Source organism: Actinia tenebrosa, unplaced genomic scaffold (assembly GCF_029948245.1).
Source record: "Actinia tenebrosa isolate PJP-AT-01 unplaced genomic scaffold, QUT_ActTen_1.0 PGA_scaffold16__25_contigs__length_10494907, whole genome shotgun sequence".
Taxonomy (NCBI): domain Eukaryota; kingdom Metazoa; phylum Cnidaria; class Anthozoa; order Actiniaria; family Actiniidae; genus Actinia; species Actinia tenebrosa.
In genome coordinates, this window is record NW_028292576.1 from 8097315 (window position 1) to 8113421 (window position 16107).

Sequence of the window (16107 nt, forward strand, 5' to 3'; positions counted from 1 at the left end):
AAGATAGTGAAGACGATTATGGTGATGATGGTGAAGCTGGTGACGAAGATGATGACGATGGTGTTTTTGGTAGCAATGATGATCATAAAGACGATCACGATGATGATGGTGAAGATGTTGACGATGATGATGATGATGAAAGTGTTTGCTGTGAGGTGATGATGAAGATGAAGGCGATTGCGGTGAGGATTATGGAAACGGTCATGGTGATGATGTTTGCGGTGGCGATGATGGTCATGTTAGACGACGATCATGGTGATGAGGAAGATGAAGATGTTGAAGATGACGATGATGATCTGATGGCGTTTGTTGTGCGATGAAGATGATCGTGGTGTTTGTGGTGGCAATCATGATCATGTAGACAATCTTGATGATGATCGTTAAACTTCGTAGTTTTCAGTGTCAGCAAAATTTTGCGCAACAGTTGCACACACAGCACTGTACGTATGTTTGTGAGTGTCAAGAGAACATTGTCCATTATTTTAGGAAAGTGTTGTTTTGACCAAAGTGCATGAGATGAAACAAAAACCACACTCCTTTGTTAAATCACGAAACCGTTTTTTATTATAATCTAAATCACTTATATAATATGAAAACGAATGTGCTCTTCACTCTTCATATATAATAATGTTTATATAATATTAACTTTGACTATCTAATGAGGTTTACAACTGTTCAGTCGCGATCAGTGCTGCAAAGATGCAGGAAAGAGGAAAATGAAAAAGGGAAATACACTAAATTCATGCATGCTTCACTGTTGTATTTTTAACTCTTATTAGAGATCTGCTTTAGTTTTTTAACACATAAAAAAACCCGAGAAAACAAATATTCTTAGCATGTTAAATCAAATTAAAGCTAACAGAAATAACATCTAGCAGCATCTGTATTTATCTACTATCTACTTTTATTAGTTGAAAAAATGCTAAAAAATAACTTTAAACTAGTTCAACGAAAACTATGCAACTACATGCAGCGGATGCAATTAAACCGTGAAATAAAATCAAACTAAATACTAACTAATAGTATCTATTTAGTGACTAATAGTTGCTATCACTCAACCAGAATATTTGTTAAACAAAAGATTTGTCTTTGTATGATGAATGTTCTGGTTGAGTAATAGTGACTATTAGTCACTAAATAGATACTATTAGTTAGTATTTAGTTTGGTTTTATTTCACGGTTTAATTGCATCCGCTCTATACTATACTAGATACATAATGATAATACGTCCTTTTTATGTGTTTGTATAAGAAACTACGCCAAGAAGCTAAAGAAGGTAGGACAGTGCCAGGCTGATAAGAACGAACAGAAGCGACGCTTGAACTTGTTTTACTCCACCTGTACCTGAGAATTGAACAAAAATATATATAACACAATGATCCAAGACTAGATATATTTAGTCTGAAGTATATAATGTTTAGTCTTACTTTAGGCAATATGTCATCCGATGATTTTTTTCCGGGTTCTCCGGTTTTCCTCCCTCCTCAAACTACTCAACTATTTTATTCCACTTCGATCTTTGGTGTTTGACCTAGTTGGAGCCTAGCTCTGTTGTGATTGTCCCACGCTGTGATACAACAGCTAAAGCTTAATAATAGAATTTTGGATTCTTATAGGAGTATCATAGGACGTTATATACTCCAACGTTTCCAATTGTCTTTTACATGGCGTAATGGGGTTTCATCAAATGTGTAAAGCAGGAGACGTTTATCTATGGTTTCACCAGGGGATCAAAATTAACGGGAATCAAAAAGCTCACGATATGAAGATGTTTACCTTTCTGAATTGTAAACTTGATTTGACCAGGGACGGTACACTCGGGCTCTGAATGACCAGGAGAAAGAATGTTAGTAATTTTACTTTACTTTGCTACGTGCAAAATAGCTAGCAAAGAGTAAAATTAGAATCAAAATAGGAGTTAGAGAATCATTTCCATTCAAATACATGTGAAAACCTGATTTTGGTTGAAACTTTGGGGTAAAAGACACTGTCCTCCCCCTGGTGACCCACCCACCTCTCCCTGCCGCGCCGCGCCGCGCCGCACACACCCACCCCACCCCACCCCTCCTTTCAAAGAACCTGCTTATACCCTTGTATCTTTTCTTTCCTTCCCTTCCCTCTGTACACGGAAGGCGTGATTAAACCAACGTCTTATTCTTTTCCCTTTCCTCTCGTTTCCCTTCCCTTAGTGCTCTTCCCTTTCCCTTTTCTCATCTCCAAAAGCACAAATCCGGATATTTTACTCTACGGCTTTGCATTAATGTCGGACGGGACACGGTGTGTGTACCTGTACAAGCACAGCTAACTTGATCTGCGTAGATGCCAAGATACACTGGTGGACACGTGGTCTCGTTGTATCCTGTAGAAAAACAAAGAAACTCATACTGTCAGTTACCGTTATGGAGCGGGGGTTTCCCAACCATTCTGCTCCATTAACTATGATCAGAGACAAGGACATGGCCAACTCACAGATTGAACCCTGAAACAGGCTCTTGGCTGATCTGGCTGATCTAAGTCAGTACATTGCTAACTCAATGTACAGTACAAGAGTTGCAAGCTTTTTGCTTACTGACCTGAACAAGGGTTTGAGATGTGCAGCGACATTTGTTGGCCGATTGCTAAGAAAAAATATAAAAAAATTATAACAATACTCCATACTTTAGTTATAATTATTGTTCATGAAACTAGATCTTCATTCGTATGTTATTTTGTAACAACACGCTAGACAAACAGGCAAACAAATAAACAAACGAGCGAATGAACGAACGAACGATCACTAGTGGCTATTGAGTATTATTATTCATGATTTTCAAGAGAAAATATCTTACTATACCTATGTGCAAGGGCGACAGTGGTGTCAATGACATAATGGATATTAATAGATGATCAATATCAATACTTACCGATCGGATCCAGTTTGTAGGTATAATTGGAAGGGCCAGGTGTGTCAGCGATGCGAGATGCGTAGATCTTAAGTGAGCCGTAAATGGGCTTAATCTATAAAAATATAAATCATCAAAATCATTAAAATATTAGAAATAGTAGCGGTTGACAGTAATAGTAATAGTAATAGTAATAGTAATAGTAATAGTAATAGTAATAGTAATAGTAATAGTAATAGTAATAGTAATAGTAATAGTAATAGTAATAGTAATAGTAATAGTAATAGTAATAGTTATAGTTATAGTAATAAAACACCAATATTATCAATACGCTTCTTAGTTGAGTGAGAAACGAAAAAGTTTTGAGACTTGTGTTTTGTCGTGAAAAACAAAACAAAACAAAATAAATAAACCTAAGAAAATACTAAGACTAAGTAAGAGCATTTTAAAGATCTTGAAAGCAAGAAAGTACAGTATGTCTTTGGTATGGCTCAAGTTCAGCTTAACTGAATGAGAACCAGGTAATCCAAGGGATCCTATTAGCCAATCAAATCAAGTACCATTATACTACAAAACATACAAACGAAGTCACGTGAATACATACTGCAATATCAATGTCTTTGACGCCGTAGAAAAACCTCGGAGCGAGCGCAAAGTATCTAAAACTTCCTGGGTAGACGTAGGCTGTGACGATGGTGTTGTTGCCCTCGACTTTAAAGTCCAAATCCATCTGGACTGGAGCTGAAATACAAACAAAATTGTGGTCTATTAATCATTTTACTTGTTATTAGATCTTAGACTGCGTTATAGTCAGTCTAGCCTTTTCCCCCCAAAGTTCTCAGTCTGTCTTATTATATCAGTCGGTCAGTCGTTCAGTCGGTCAGTCGGTCAGTCGTCAGTCGGTCAGTCGGTCAGTCGGTTCAATCTTATTGAAAAACTCACTCCAATGTTCCCAAAAATATTTTCAAATATGTCACATAATGATCGCCTTACTTGTGCAGGTTCGGGTTTGCAGTCTCTTTACCAACAGAAGCAGCGCAGTGAAGTCGTTGGCGGTAAACACGTGCTTGTAAGGGTCTGTTGCTATCAGTTCAAGTTCATTGTAGTCATAGTTACCAACACCCACTGATATCATCGTGAGGTCTGTAAAACGGCCAAAGAAAAATGTGCGTTAATATTAATGATTACAAATACTTGTCTTTATCCAGCATATCTATTATTGTTATATTTGTTTACCTCGGATTTCGTTTTTCATTTGTCTAACCACTCGTTGTAAAGCCCTCTTATCAGGATCATTCGACTTCCCATCCGTCAATAGGATTACGATATTCGAAACATCGCTTTTACTAGTCGTTGTAGCAGCCTGATTGTTTTGTAAGGGCCAAAAGATATCATCCTTGACTAACTGCAAGGCCTCTGCAGTGTGGGTGTAACCCTCTGAAGAGATAAGAAAACACAGCAAAAAGAATAAAAAATCAACTAGCTTCAATTTTGAGCTCGAACTGCAACTGCAACAGCAACAGCAACTGCAACAGCAACAGCAACTGCAACAGCAACAGCAACAGCAATGGCAACGGCAACAGCAACAGCAACGGCAACAGCAACAGCAACGGCAACGGCAACGGCAACGGCATTGGTTAATAGTTTATAGCAAATGACTTACTTCTTTGTCGTAGATTATTAACAGCACATTTAAGCCTGGTTTTGGAACTGTAGTCATGGAGATCGATGTCGATGGCTGCACTGTTGGAGAATTCTACAATGGAGACTTTAGTTTGCTGTGGTGATACGTTGAAAGCATCGATAATATCTCTGTCAGTCAAAAATATTGGATAACAAAACAGTTAATGGGTTATTTTACTCACTATGTCGACTCTGATTGGCTGAAAACCATCAACCAATCTCTGATGGCGTGTGAGATTGACTTATAAGAATTATTTGTAGTTTATTCACGTTCACTCAAGTTCAAAACAGAGAGAACGGAAGGCAAAATTTAATATTTATTCGCATATTATAAATGTATAATGACAAACAATTATTGAAGTTGCCTTTACCAATACTTCTTTATTTTTGCGTTGACTCTTTCCCCGTCCCCAGTTCCTCTCCCCTTCTCCTTCCCAGTACCCTCCGGCCCTCCCTCTCTCTCCCAAGAACCGTTACAAAGGCTAATGGATCTCTTAAGTGTGAAGAACGTATGGAAGAACGACTTTCAGGTCCAAAACGAAAAGCAGTTCTAAAAATTTAAGATTTAATTTTCTTACTTTTTCTTCACGTCAGGATTGGTTATCCAAAGTTTTAACTGTTCCAAGTGGAGGTTATATAACTTACGGGAACATTCTAAGCTATATTTTAATGTGTTTGTAAGTAGCTGGATACTAAAATACGTCACAACGTAACATCTCTATCTTAAATCCATTGAAGCAAGCAGTTTCCTTTCCTTTGGTAAATACCGCTGTTATTCTTGACGACAGGGTCATTTGCACAAATTTCGCCTCGTTTAAGAGCAAATCATTCACATGTCAACGTACTGTAATGTAAAGCATATGCAACCTGAAATCCCATTGACTTTTAATGGTATCTATGAACAGCTACCATAAACGAGGCTAAACCCGTGCAAATGAGTCTAGTCATCGGTGTGCATTGACGAGAAACTCAGGCCTCAGGTCTAACTCAGAGATCTTTTATATTTTTTTATTCCAAAGGATGCTAAATCGTTACTGCAGTGTCGATCATCTTATTACCTGACAAAATCCTTTTCAACTTTGAAATGGCGATCTCTTATACTTGTTGACTCGTCCATCACAAACACCAGATTTGCTGGCAGCTCGCATCCTGAGTCAACAGTAGATAAAATAGATAATCGACAAATCATATAAATGATCATTAAAATGTAACATCTCTCTTTGAGACACGGACGTTTTGTTTGCAAATAAAAACATAAACAGACAAATAAAAAAATGAACACGAAATGGAAGGAAGGAAGGAAGGAAGGAAGGAAGGAAGGAAGAAGGAAGGAAGAAAGAAAGAAAGAAAGAAAGAAACAAGAAAGAAGAAAGAAAGAAAGAAAAAAGAAAGAAAGAAAGAAGAACCAAAGCGAACAATAGAAGAAAGAAAATAGAAAGACCCTCCATCACGCCCCCTATTCCCATCCTCCCTCCCCTCCCTCCATCCCTCCCTCCGACCTCACTCCATCCTCCTCCTCCTCCTGCCTCCCTCCGCCTCTGCATCCCATCTCGTTTTATTAAAATTCTTAGTTAGTGATTTGAATCAGTGTTATTAACTGTCAAGATACGATTACAATAGATATTGCGGAAAGTTAGTTATTAATTACTCTCTTTATTGGGTTGATTGATATTGATTGACATTAAGAAAATAGAGGTAAAATGAGCACGTGTAGTTAGTCAGAAGGAGTTGTTTCAGAGATAGATGTACGAGCACTGAGCTTACCAGGATACTAAAGGCTAACCAGATAGAAAACGCTAACCAGGACAACAAGAGAACTGTATACCCGGCACACAAGTAAGTACAGTTGCTAGTAAATGAATTTGTATAGAATGAAAGTATTATAAGTAATTATGCATTTATTTTCAGATCGAATAATAGTTCAAGGATCAAGAATAATAAATTCATCCAGTATACGATTCGTGGCGTTTAAGTACAGTCTATGGAAGCAACGGAATTTACAGCAAAACAGAAAGAAAGAAAGAAAGAAAGAAAGAAAGAAAGAAAGAAAGAAAGAAAGAAAAAGGAACCAATAAGGAATGACTGAATGGATTGTTTTAATGGATGAATAAATGAAATGATGATTGAATGGTGAAAAAATGAAAGAAACAAATTGTGAAAAAATAAATATAAATAAGTTCAAGAGAAATATATACATATGAGAGCGAGAAATAACACTAAGCCCTTTTCTCATTCGGTTAATACCACTGTGTTTAATGACTAAAGACTCATCTTCACCGGCTTAGTTCGCAAAAACTGTAATTTATGTAAGGAAATGCAATGTTTTGAAATAAACGACAAAAAACATGACGTTTTGAAATAACCAAGGCTATTAAGCCTGTGCAAATGAGTCTGTGGTCTTGAAAACAACGGTATGTTTCGAATGCAAAACTTGTGTGTTATTACATGGGTGAATAAAAAAGGAAATGCATTAATAAACTAGACGCATGACTGCGTGAACTCGGGCTTTCTCTTTAACCGTGAAACTCCATAGACTCCATAGTATTCGCAGTCAGCAACGAGAGACCTTGAGACAATCCGCCATTACTCGTCGCCCATGTGCTTTTACGGCGCATACTACCACGCATGCGCACTACATAGAATCAACGCATGCGCTGTGAACGCGACGGCGATTTGTGACTGAACGCAAAACGCGAAGCCCAATTTATAACTCGGCCGTTTCCTTCGGAAAAGCCCGAGTAATTATCGAAAGAAAGAAGAATGAAATGGTATTTACTTACCCTCCTCTTTCTCAGGACATTTTTGATCGTTTTGAAGTTTTGCTGACGAAAGATAAAAATACGAATGAGCATGCGAAGATTGTTGCTTCACGGCTTTTTAAAATTCGATTCACTCAAGCTATAGGCAAATAATTCCTGTTTTATCTAAAGTAACGTTAGTTTGTAGAATTTATTGACCCTTATAGATAGATCGGGCGCAATATTTTAAAATAACTTAAATAATTTGAAAAAATGAAAAAAAAAATTCAGACCACGTGTCAATCCCCAGAATATAATTTCTTTGTTTAACGGTTGTGAATGAGAAGACACATGAATATGGATACAGCTCAAAAAGTTTAGCCAAGTTGAATGGGTTAATAACTCTACTTACCTATGTACGGGAGGAATTTCTCAATAGTAGTTTTCGTAGCCTTTGAAATGTCCTCTCTCTTAACATTGGGGTAGCTTGCCGAGTTCTTGAGATATATTGCTTTAGCAACCGCATATATTTCCTCGTACAAACCCTCTCCATCTACCAAGCTTTTGAACTTGCTATATCGTTTACAGCTTGCAACTGACATGTCATAACAGACTCCAGTCGAGTAATACATCCTGAGCAACTGACCCAGGCGCACGCCTTTGCTTACCCACCTTGGAAGGTAATATCCCAAAAGAAACCCGTCTATATCCCCCAGGAGTTCCGCATCCGACGCTCCGGTGCTGACGTCTGGGGAACGCGTATATACCTCGGGGCATTTGGTGTCATCCCATGATCCACCAGGACCAAAGTACGGGAGAGATGCATCATTCTTTTTCTCCAGCACGGCTTGCGCAACATCCCTGGATATGGTTGCTGCGAACAGATTATCAATCTCATTTTCAGCACCTGGCGACCACTTGGCAAGGGTGATTTCCTTGTCCCGAACCATTCCCGCACAGATCCCGTTAATCACGTGACCAATGGCGATTGTTTTACCAGCGGGCGTGAGAATGACTCCCATTTCACGTGACCTATCGTATCTATGGGCAACCATGTTTCGGAGCACATCAATTTCTGTTCTTGATAAGATACCGCTTGGTAAGGGAAGTGCAGTTCCTATAATAAAACAATAATAATCAATTTGTTCTTTGACGTCATCACGCCTTATATGTGTATGTACAAGGACCGTGTACGAAACGCGGGGTCTGTAAAAGATCTAGTAAGCCAAAGCTAACATAGAAATAAAAGATAAGCAATGTTTAAACTACGCGTTGAATACTTAACACGACAACGCCATTATAGTGGAGCCCAAACTGAAAGTCAAAATGCAACCGCTGACAGCTGTTTCGATGTCAGTTTTTTGTCTTCACCACGGAGCAAAGTAGCATAACAGCTAATCGACTGTATAGTACCAGCGCGTGGTAATGACAAGACAATTCAAAACGACTCAAATTTCGTTTAGCTATTGGGCAACGTTACAACGCGTGACGTTGAACGATTAGCAAAGAAACCAAAATATCTTGCCGCTTTCGTGTATACACCTAATTGAAAAAACGTTGTCGGGTTCGAGAAGGTCATGCATATCATCGAAGCTAAGACCGAAAAGGATTTTGAGTACTCCGAAATGTGTATTATATTTGCATATAAACATGTAAAAATCTACAGTAGAGCAAAGTCGGTCGACCTAGATTAACAAAATGCCAAAGCCATGATGCATAAAATGTGCACAGGAAGGGAAAACTGCAATACGCATGAAATTGGCATAATTGTTTGCCTTCCCATGCACCCCTTCAGTCTTAGCTTTGATGATATAACCTTTTTTTTTAACCTGACAACGTTTTTTCAATTAGGTGTTTATCATATCAATATCATATCACGAATATCATATCCTGAATAACTATTTTTTTACCAATTACAGTGGTCCAGTAATCGTTGTCGTAGCCAACCTGTCGAATGTAGGTCGCTACGTCGTAAAGTTTAGTCACATTCTTCTCGATCTTCTCTACGAGTTCAATGAAGTGATTGAGTGCATAGATGTCATATACTGTTGGTGTTTTCCTCTTGGCTCTACAATAGTAATCACATGAATTAATATTTGCAGTAGAATAGAAATTATCCATTTTCTAATGATGATGAGAGAAATTTCTTTCGCGCAGTAGACTGTTTTTTTTTTATCGGGGAGGGGAGAGTGTGGTGTGGTTTTCTTGGATTTTCCATTACGGAAACCTGAAACCCCCCTTTTTAAATTAAAAAAAAAAAGTTCCCATACTGCTTAATATAAAAGTGCTGTGCAACTCGGACTCTTTTGTGCTCCCCCCCCCCCTCCCCCCACTCTTTAGCCTGATTTTTTCATGCATGATTCCCTCCCTTCTCCAGCAACTGTTTATTTGTACCATCCATTACAATTACAATTACAAATCATATATGATAAATAAGAGAAAATAAAAGGTTAAGGTACTAGCTGTCTGTAATTAATAACAATACGGGCTAAGTTAAACCAGACAGCCCCCCTCCCCAGTCCCGCTGGCCAGACCCTTCAGTGAACGGTCCCAAGGAGGAGAGAAAACAATTCGTTTGCTAGTTGTTTTTATTAACCGTAGTTTTTCAATGTTTTTTTTTCAGTACTCAATACAAATTCTTCTTTACCCCTCTATATCGATTTTTTTCTTCTTCTCCCGGTAGACACATGCGCAGTTTTCCACTATTGAATTCGTCTAGCTTTATATCAGTCCTTTCATCAGAACTAGAATGCTTTGAAAACAAAGCACTGATATGAAGAGACCTAGAGGGAAAACCTCATACTTTGAAGTAATTCAAAACTAAAAAGAAAGACACCGGAAACTCACCGTTTCAATATATTTGTATCTTTTGCTTGTAAAAGAACACAGGACCCTAAAAAAACATACACAAAAACTTAAGCATTGTCAGGTTGGATGAGGTGACTGCGGTTTTGAACTGACACTCAAACAGCAAACTGTTTCGGTTAATCAAATTCTCGAATACTCCCGAATACTACTTGGAGTTTTGACAAGATTTTATATGGTGGGGTTTGAGGAGTTCGATAGCTTTAGAAGACTCTCACTTTTTAAGAATTTCGTTGATAAATGTGTTGCCTGTTAAATAACACTTTTGCTACCTGTTGAAGGAGTGGATATGCAATTTTACGAATAAACACAATAGCGATGCGCGGACGTGACGTCACTAAAATGTAACGTAATACGAGGGTCGGACATTCGAACCGGATGTGCTATACATTTACTATAATATTGTATGGCAAAACAAGATAGTTTATTGAAGAAAAAAGTAGTTATTTTGACCGAAAACGACGACGTTCCTGGCTCAAAATTTACCAGCTGCCCTGAAGATTATACGGTTGAGCAACTAAAGCGCTGGTTAAAGTGCAGAGGCCTAAAACAAAGTGGCAAACGTCAAGAGTTAATCACTCGTGTCAAGGACTGTATCGCCAGTGGAAATCACCATTTACTCGATCATGGAATCGATGATGGAAAATGGCTGAAAGCCAAGGAAGATCGAGAGAATGGATGTAGTTTAGCCCACAACAAATTTCTCGTACCTGATCCACCAGAGAAGAACTGGAGGCTATTTCCTTCGAATAATATTCCATCATTGTTTAACTACGGGCACGTGTATGCCTTAGAGTCGCTTCCTGCCCGCAGTGATCAGTGATCAGTGATCAGAAGTCAGTCCAACGAAGTGTTTCATTAGTTCTGAGTTTTCCTTTACAATTTCATAAGATACGTTACTAACCACCTTTGTTAATACTTCTCTTGAGTTGATAGCAGCATTTCTCATCATCATGGTTTCGAGTTTAAGGGCCAGTTCGTGCTTGCTTACATCTGTTTGTGTCGCAAACTCACGACTTTTAGCTAGCTTCTGTAAGTCATCCTCTGGTGTGGGATTTTCATTAAATTCAGTGCTGTTATCAACTTTAGCTTCGTTGATGACTGAAGATGGTTGGTCTTGGCTTGCCTCCGATCGACTTCGTTTACAAGGAACGGCGTCCGCATGTCTTTCACGTGGCGGCTTTCGCTTTCGTCTTGACGCTTTCAATACTTCCCTTTGGCTCAGAGTTGCCTTCAAGGGCACATCGAACTCCTCTGTAGGTCCTGCCTCTCCTGGCCAATGCAAGTAGCATATATATGTGTGTTTTGTGACACGATCTACTGTAAAAGCTTTACCTCGACCACCATTAACCCATCTAGTACATCTCTCGAGTCCTTGGGACTTCTTTGGGAACGGTAGAAATATCGGTTTACCTTCCTGCAATCTCTTCTTTAGCGCCGGGTGAAGCAAATCAGGATATCTAGAATCACTCTTACACTCTCCCCAACAGCAGTGCTTTGTCGCGACCATTTACAGCACAAAATATTCGACAACAACTATATATTCTTCCCTTCGACTCACTATTCTTTAGCAATGTTTGTCCGACCTTTGCGGGGGGTCCAAAGTTGACGTAATCTATTTTTAGAACGTCCGCGCATCGCTATTCTTTAGCGATGGGAGCTTCCGTATTAGCGAAATGATCATGTGTTGTTTAAGACTTCCCCAGCAGTTGGCAGAATATCGAATTAAAACATAGTAATTTATTTGAAAATGCACTTGAGTGTTTTGCGAAAATTGCTTTGAACGTGACGTCTGGATTTCCAGGGGGAAAACATTTGGATATGTAGCAGAGCGTTGCAGCCTTTTGGTGCTTAGTACCAGCTGTGTCTGCCCGGGAGACCGGCGTTTGAGCCGTACAATATATGTCATATCCTCTGTCATCATCGACAGACAATAAAGAAAATGCGTTCAAGTGCCTTCATTGTAACTTCTTCCGTTCTCATGCAGAATACTGCCTTGAAATTACAATATCACAGGCATCGATGACTGACACTACCAATTTGTTTCCGGGGAGGGGAGGGGAGGTAGGGGAAACATTTTGATCCATTTTACTTTTTCATTGTATTTATGTTAGTATGTTAGCAAGAATGTCTGTTTAGCTTAGAGTTAGTTTAAACGGAGTCTATTACAAATAGATATGATTGAATTACATATAAATACACTATTCCAAAGTTGATTGCATGCGTTGACTTTCACTTTGATAATCTGATTATTTCGGAGCTCTAATCAATTGTTGATGCTACTCAGGTATTCACTGGTTTTTGCTAAAGGAATGCGCCAAAAGATTTATCTGCATCATTTCAGCCTTGATAAACTGTAAAAATCCTGCAAAATTAATAAGAGAAAGCGTCGAGCAAAAACTCACCCAATAAAATGCAGACCGCAAGAACAAAATAATATCCACGGCTGGTCATATTGCTGCTTGGCTCTCAGTCGATCTAGGTACAGACCAAATGTCCACAATAAAAATACTGTCATTATTAATCCAATTGAAACATGTAGTTTGGCATTGGATTGGCTTCAAAATGAGATGACATACTCACCAAATGTATATTAAAACAGTTTCAAATCTTTGCAGTGTTACAAGCGGTATTTATAATATGCCCTAGTCACATGGCCCGTGCACTTTTGACGTCACGCGCGCTCTTTTTAATGACAAATGAAAAATTGGCCATATTTGGGTAGTGCAACCTAGGGAGCTGTCATGACGTACAACTGCTCACAATAACCGCTAAAGTAAATGAAAACTGTTCTCAATTCTGATAGATTTAGAACTTTGCACATAAAAAGAATATTGAGATTTTTTTTTTGTAATAAGATAAATCTTTAAAGAACTGGTTTTCGTTTTGGACACGGAAGCCGTTTTTTTATAAATGATATAGATGCTTTGCACCATCACGTGACGGCAGCCATGTTAGATGGCAGAGACAATACAATCGTTTTACATGAGAAAGAAATCAATTTCCGAGAGCAAAGTGATTTTATTGCTCTGCCATCTAACTACAGACAGCCCAAGCTGCATGTAGTGATGTTGCAATTCTAAACCTCTTTACATATTAGGCTTAAAATTTTCCATTTCAGACTCCGTGTCCTTCCATAGATTATCACTTCCACCTTTGTTTAACGGTTAAGCTTGGGAAGACACGCGCATTCAAACAAAATAAAATTGAAAGGTCATCTAAAATGGAAAAACATCACGCCCAACTTAAAGAGGACTATTGACGTCACATCTAAAAGTCATATCCTTTCCTTGTCGTAAGAGCAGAATAGAGAACATTCCGATATACGTATTACAAGAAAAATGAACGCTAAAACAGAATTAGAAGTGTGGCCAGAAAAAAATAAACTTAGGAACTACATTTAAAGCGCATGCGCGTGCATTTATGATTCCTCTTCTAATTCCTCAATCTCGTCCGCAAAGCCTGCGTTTCTCCTGATCAACACGAGTAACTCTAGTATAATTCACCAAATTTATCAATATTTCTGGAAAATACCACAGCGCATGCGTTTAATTGTCTACTGGATTGAAACAAAAATCAAAAACGATCTTCGTATCTTGTTGCTGACCAGATTAGTCCTACCTAAATCGATCATCAGTATCATCATCATCATCATCACCATCATCTTTAAGTTTGCGGTTGACAAATAAAACATCCATCTCATGTTCATATCTACAGCCTTCCGTCGCTGCACACGTGCCAACGATTACAATTATTATTACATCCACTCGCAACATTTTACTTGCAACTAGTTATCATTAATATTTCATTTATTGATTATACAAAATACAGGACAATACTCTCCACACATCGAGTGCTGAACCGTCGTATGGAATTACGGCTATGCCGGAGAATTCGACCCCGACACCGCTACCCCGGGAGGAATTATAGACTGATCAGTAAGCTCGGCCGAAGCCTAAGGGAGAGGTTAGTCGGCGCCTTTACCGTAGATGATTAACCTCTTGCTATGACCAGCAAACCCAATATATCGCTTGCGCCGCTGATGCGTAAACACCCGACAATACTCTTTTGCGTGTGGGATGCATGAAATGTTCAATGCTGGTCATTCTGGTCATGCGCATTAAGGTAAAAAAGTAAAAGTCCAAGTAAACTCTTGCAAGTACAAAATTAGTACACTGTTCACTAGAGGAGAGGAAAATGTTTTTAGGTCGATCCGACTGAATCTTGTTTTTACCACAGGCAATCCATAACGACGTTTTATACCTAAACTACTACAATCCTTTTCAAAGTCTCTTTTCAGATTCAAATGTTAACAAGATAACAATGAAAATTAGCATAACAAAAAGCTATCGAAAGGGTTCTGTGGAAGTGTAGGTAATACAACGCCATCATCTTGAGGCCTAGTATTTACGTTGTAAGAAAAAGCAGAATATTAGCTGACGTCATTCAGGTAACTATAGCAACTAAGATAAAAGAATTTTGAAGTTGAAGCCATTTTGTTTTTACGTACAGTACAAGTTATTTCGTAGTTAATATATTGGTTAACATTATTGGAAAAGTTAACGTTAAATTTTAGGATCCGGACAACTTGGTCTCTTAACTCGGTTGATTTTATCGTATAGTACTGACATTATCTTCCAGCTTCTAAGATATCGATCAAGATGTCTTAATGGATACACATTCCTATATCTCATTGCTTCGTTGCTACGCATTGTTTCATAACAGCTCTATTTTACTTTGCAAAATTTTTATACAGTGCCTAAAAAATTGTTGTACAATAAGATGATATTTTTTCAAAAACAATCATCACTGACTAAAAGACAGCGGGGGACTAGCTTCTGTGGAAGGTGGAGTAGAAATGTGAAGGAAATTAATTGTTGGCTGACATTATCTGTCAATATATACAAATAGATTACGAATTGTCCCTTGATATGTTGCAGTAAAAGAATTGCTCTAGAAAAATTCCGAAGATATTTTCAACAAGAACTATGGAAGGTTAGACATAATTCAGTAAACGAAAGAAGAAGAAGAAAAAAAAAAACAAAAACAAAACAGAACAAAAAAAAAAAACCAACTATAAATGAAACATGTACATGCAAAATAAAGAATTAACAACCCTTCAAGTTATATTATTTCAGTATATAAAATATAACACAAAAATTGCATGCTCTGACACAAAATAATTTAGGGCGAAAATTATATAAAGTTTTGCATGTATAAAAAAAAGCACCATAAATCGAGATCTTTTCTATATCAACTCAGTAAATGAAAAAGAAGAAAATAATTTCAAACCCATACGAACTTCAAGAATGCAATTATAAGATTTGCTAGGGTTGGAACGGCGTGACCATCAACGTGTTTTCTTAAGCACAATGCATTAGCAAAAATGCAATATGCTGGGTCAATTTACAGTTTACGTGGGCACATTCATAAGTACACTTGCCTTGAGCAAACAGAGCAGAGGAATAAGGTTGCGAGCTTGCTTTGTGTGAAAGTCTGATTTACCTCGTGCCTGCGGCCATTTGAATTCCTTCTGGGGACCTTGAACCTTCTATTACTGTGGTAAGTTTTTAGCTATCGAATTAATTTTTATCTCAGCTGGCATTCTTACCCTGGGCAAGTCAAAGGTTCTTGGTTGTGACCTTGCATGACAATTGTTCAGAAGTCTATTGATCTCTCACATGCACCTTTGAACAATATTCAGGTCTGCCTTTCTTTTCATCGGTTTTGCCGTTCAATTTTTAGACCCTTCACCTAGGAAATAATTTTGAAATGATTCTTAAGTATAATATAACAAAGAAATTCAAAGCATGAAGATAATCAGATATAGATAATAAAAGTTTTACCTACAAAACAACTTCATTCCAAACTCCATAACGAAAAGGTTGTACAGAAATTCCTCGAAAATAAGATATTGATATAATCAAAAATAAAAGTAA

The 16107-nt window shown here is 38.0% G+C and overlaps 1 protein-coding gene across 3 annotated transcripts; it reads right to left on the reverse strand.

The window, feature by feature from the left end:
• Positions 1-1134: 1134 nt before the first annotated feature.
• Positions 1135-15922, reverse strand: LOC116301511 (uncharacterized). 3 transcript variants are annotated; one of them, XM_031710582.2, is made up of 16 exons: positions 15780-15922; positions 12574-12646; positions 10151-10196; positions 9214-9371; positions 7716-8420; positions 7346-7387; positions 5624-5714; positions 4546-4694; positions 4119-4319; positions 3876-4025; positions 3487-3623; positions 2904-2997; positions 2574-2618; positions 2288-2359; positions 1777-1824; positions 1135-1344 (listed from the first exon to the last, which is right to left on the reverse strand). In XM_031710582.2, the coding sequence occupies exons 2-16, from the start codon at positions 12620-12622 to the stop codon at positions 1268-1270; spliced, it is 2064 nt and encodes a 687-aa protein (XP_031566442.2). In that variant the 5' UTR covers positions 12623-12646; positions 15780-15922; the 3' UTR covers positions 1135-1267. The 3 variants fall into 3 exon arrangements, with proteins under 3 accessions (XP_031566442.2, XP_031566444.2, XP_088887368.1); XM_031710584.2 differs by lacking the exon at positions 15780-15922 and adding an exon at positions 12752-12770; XM_089031242.1 differs by lacking the exons at positions 12574-12646; positions 15780-15922 and adding an exon at positions 10879-11011.
• Between the last annotated feature and the right edge of the window lie 185 nt (positions 15923-16107).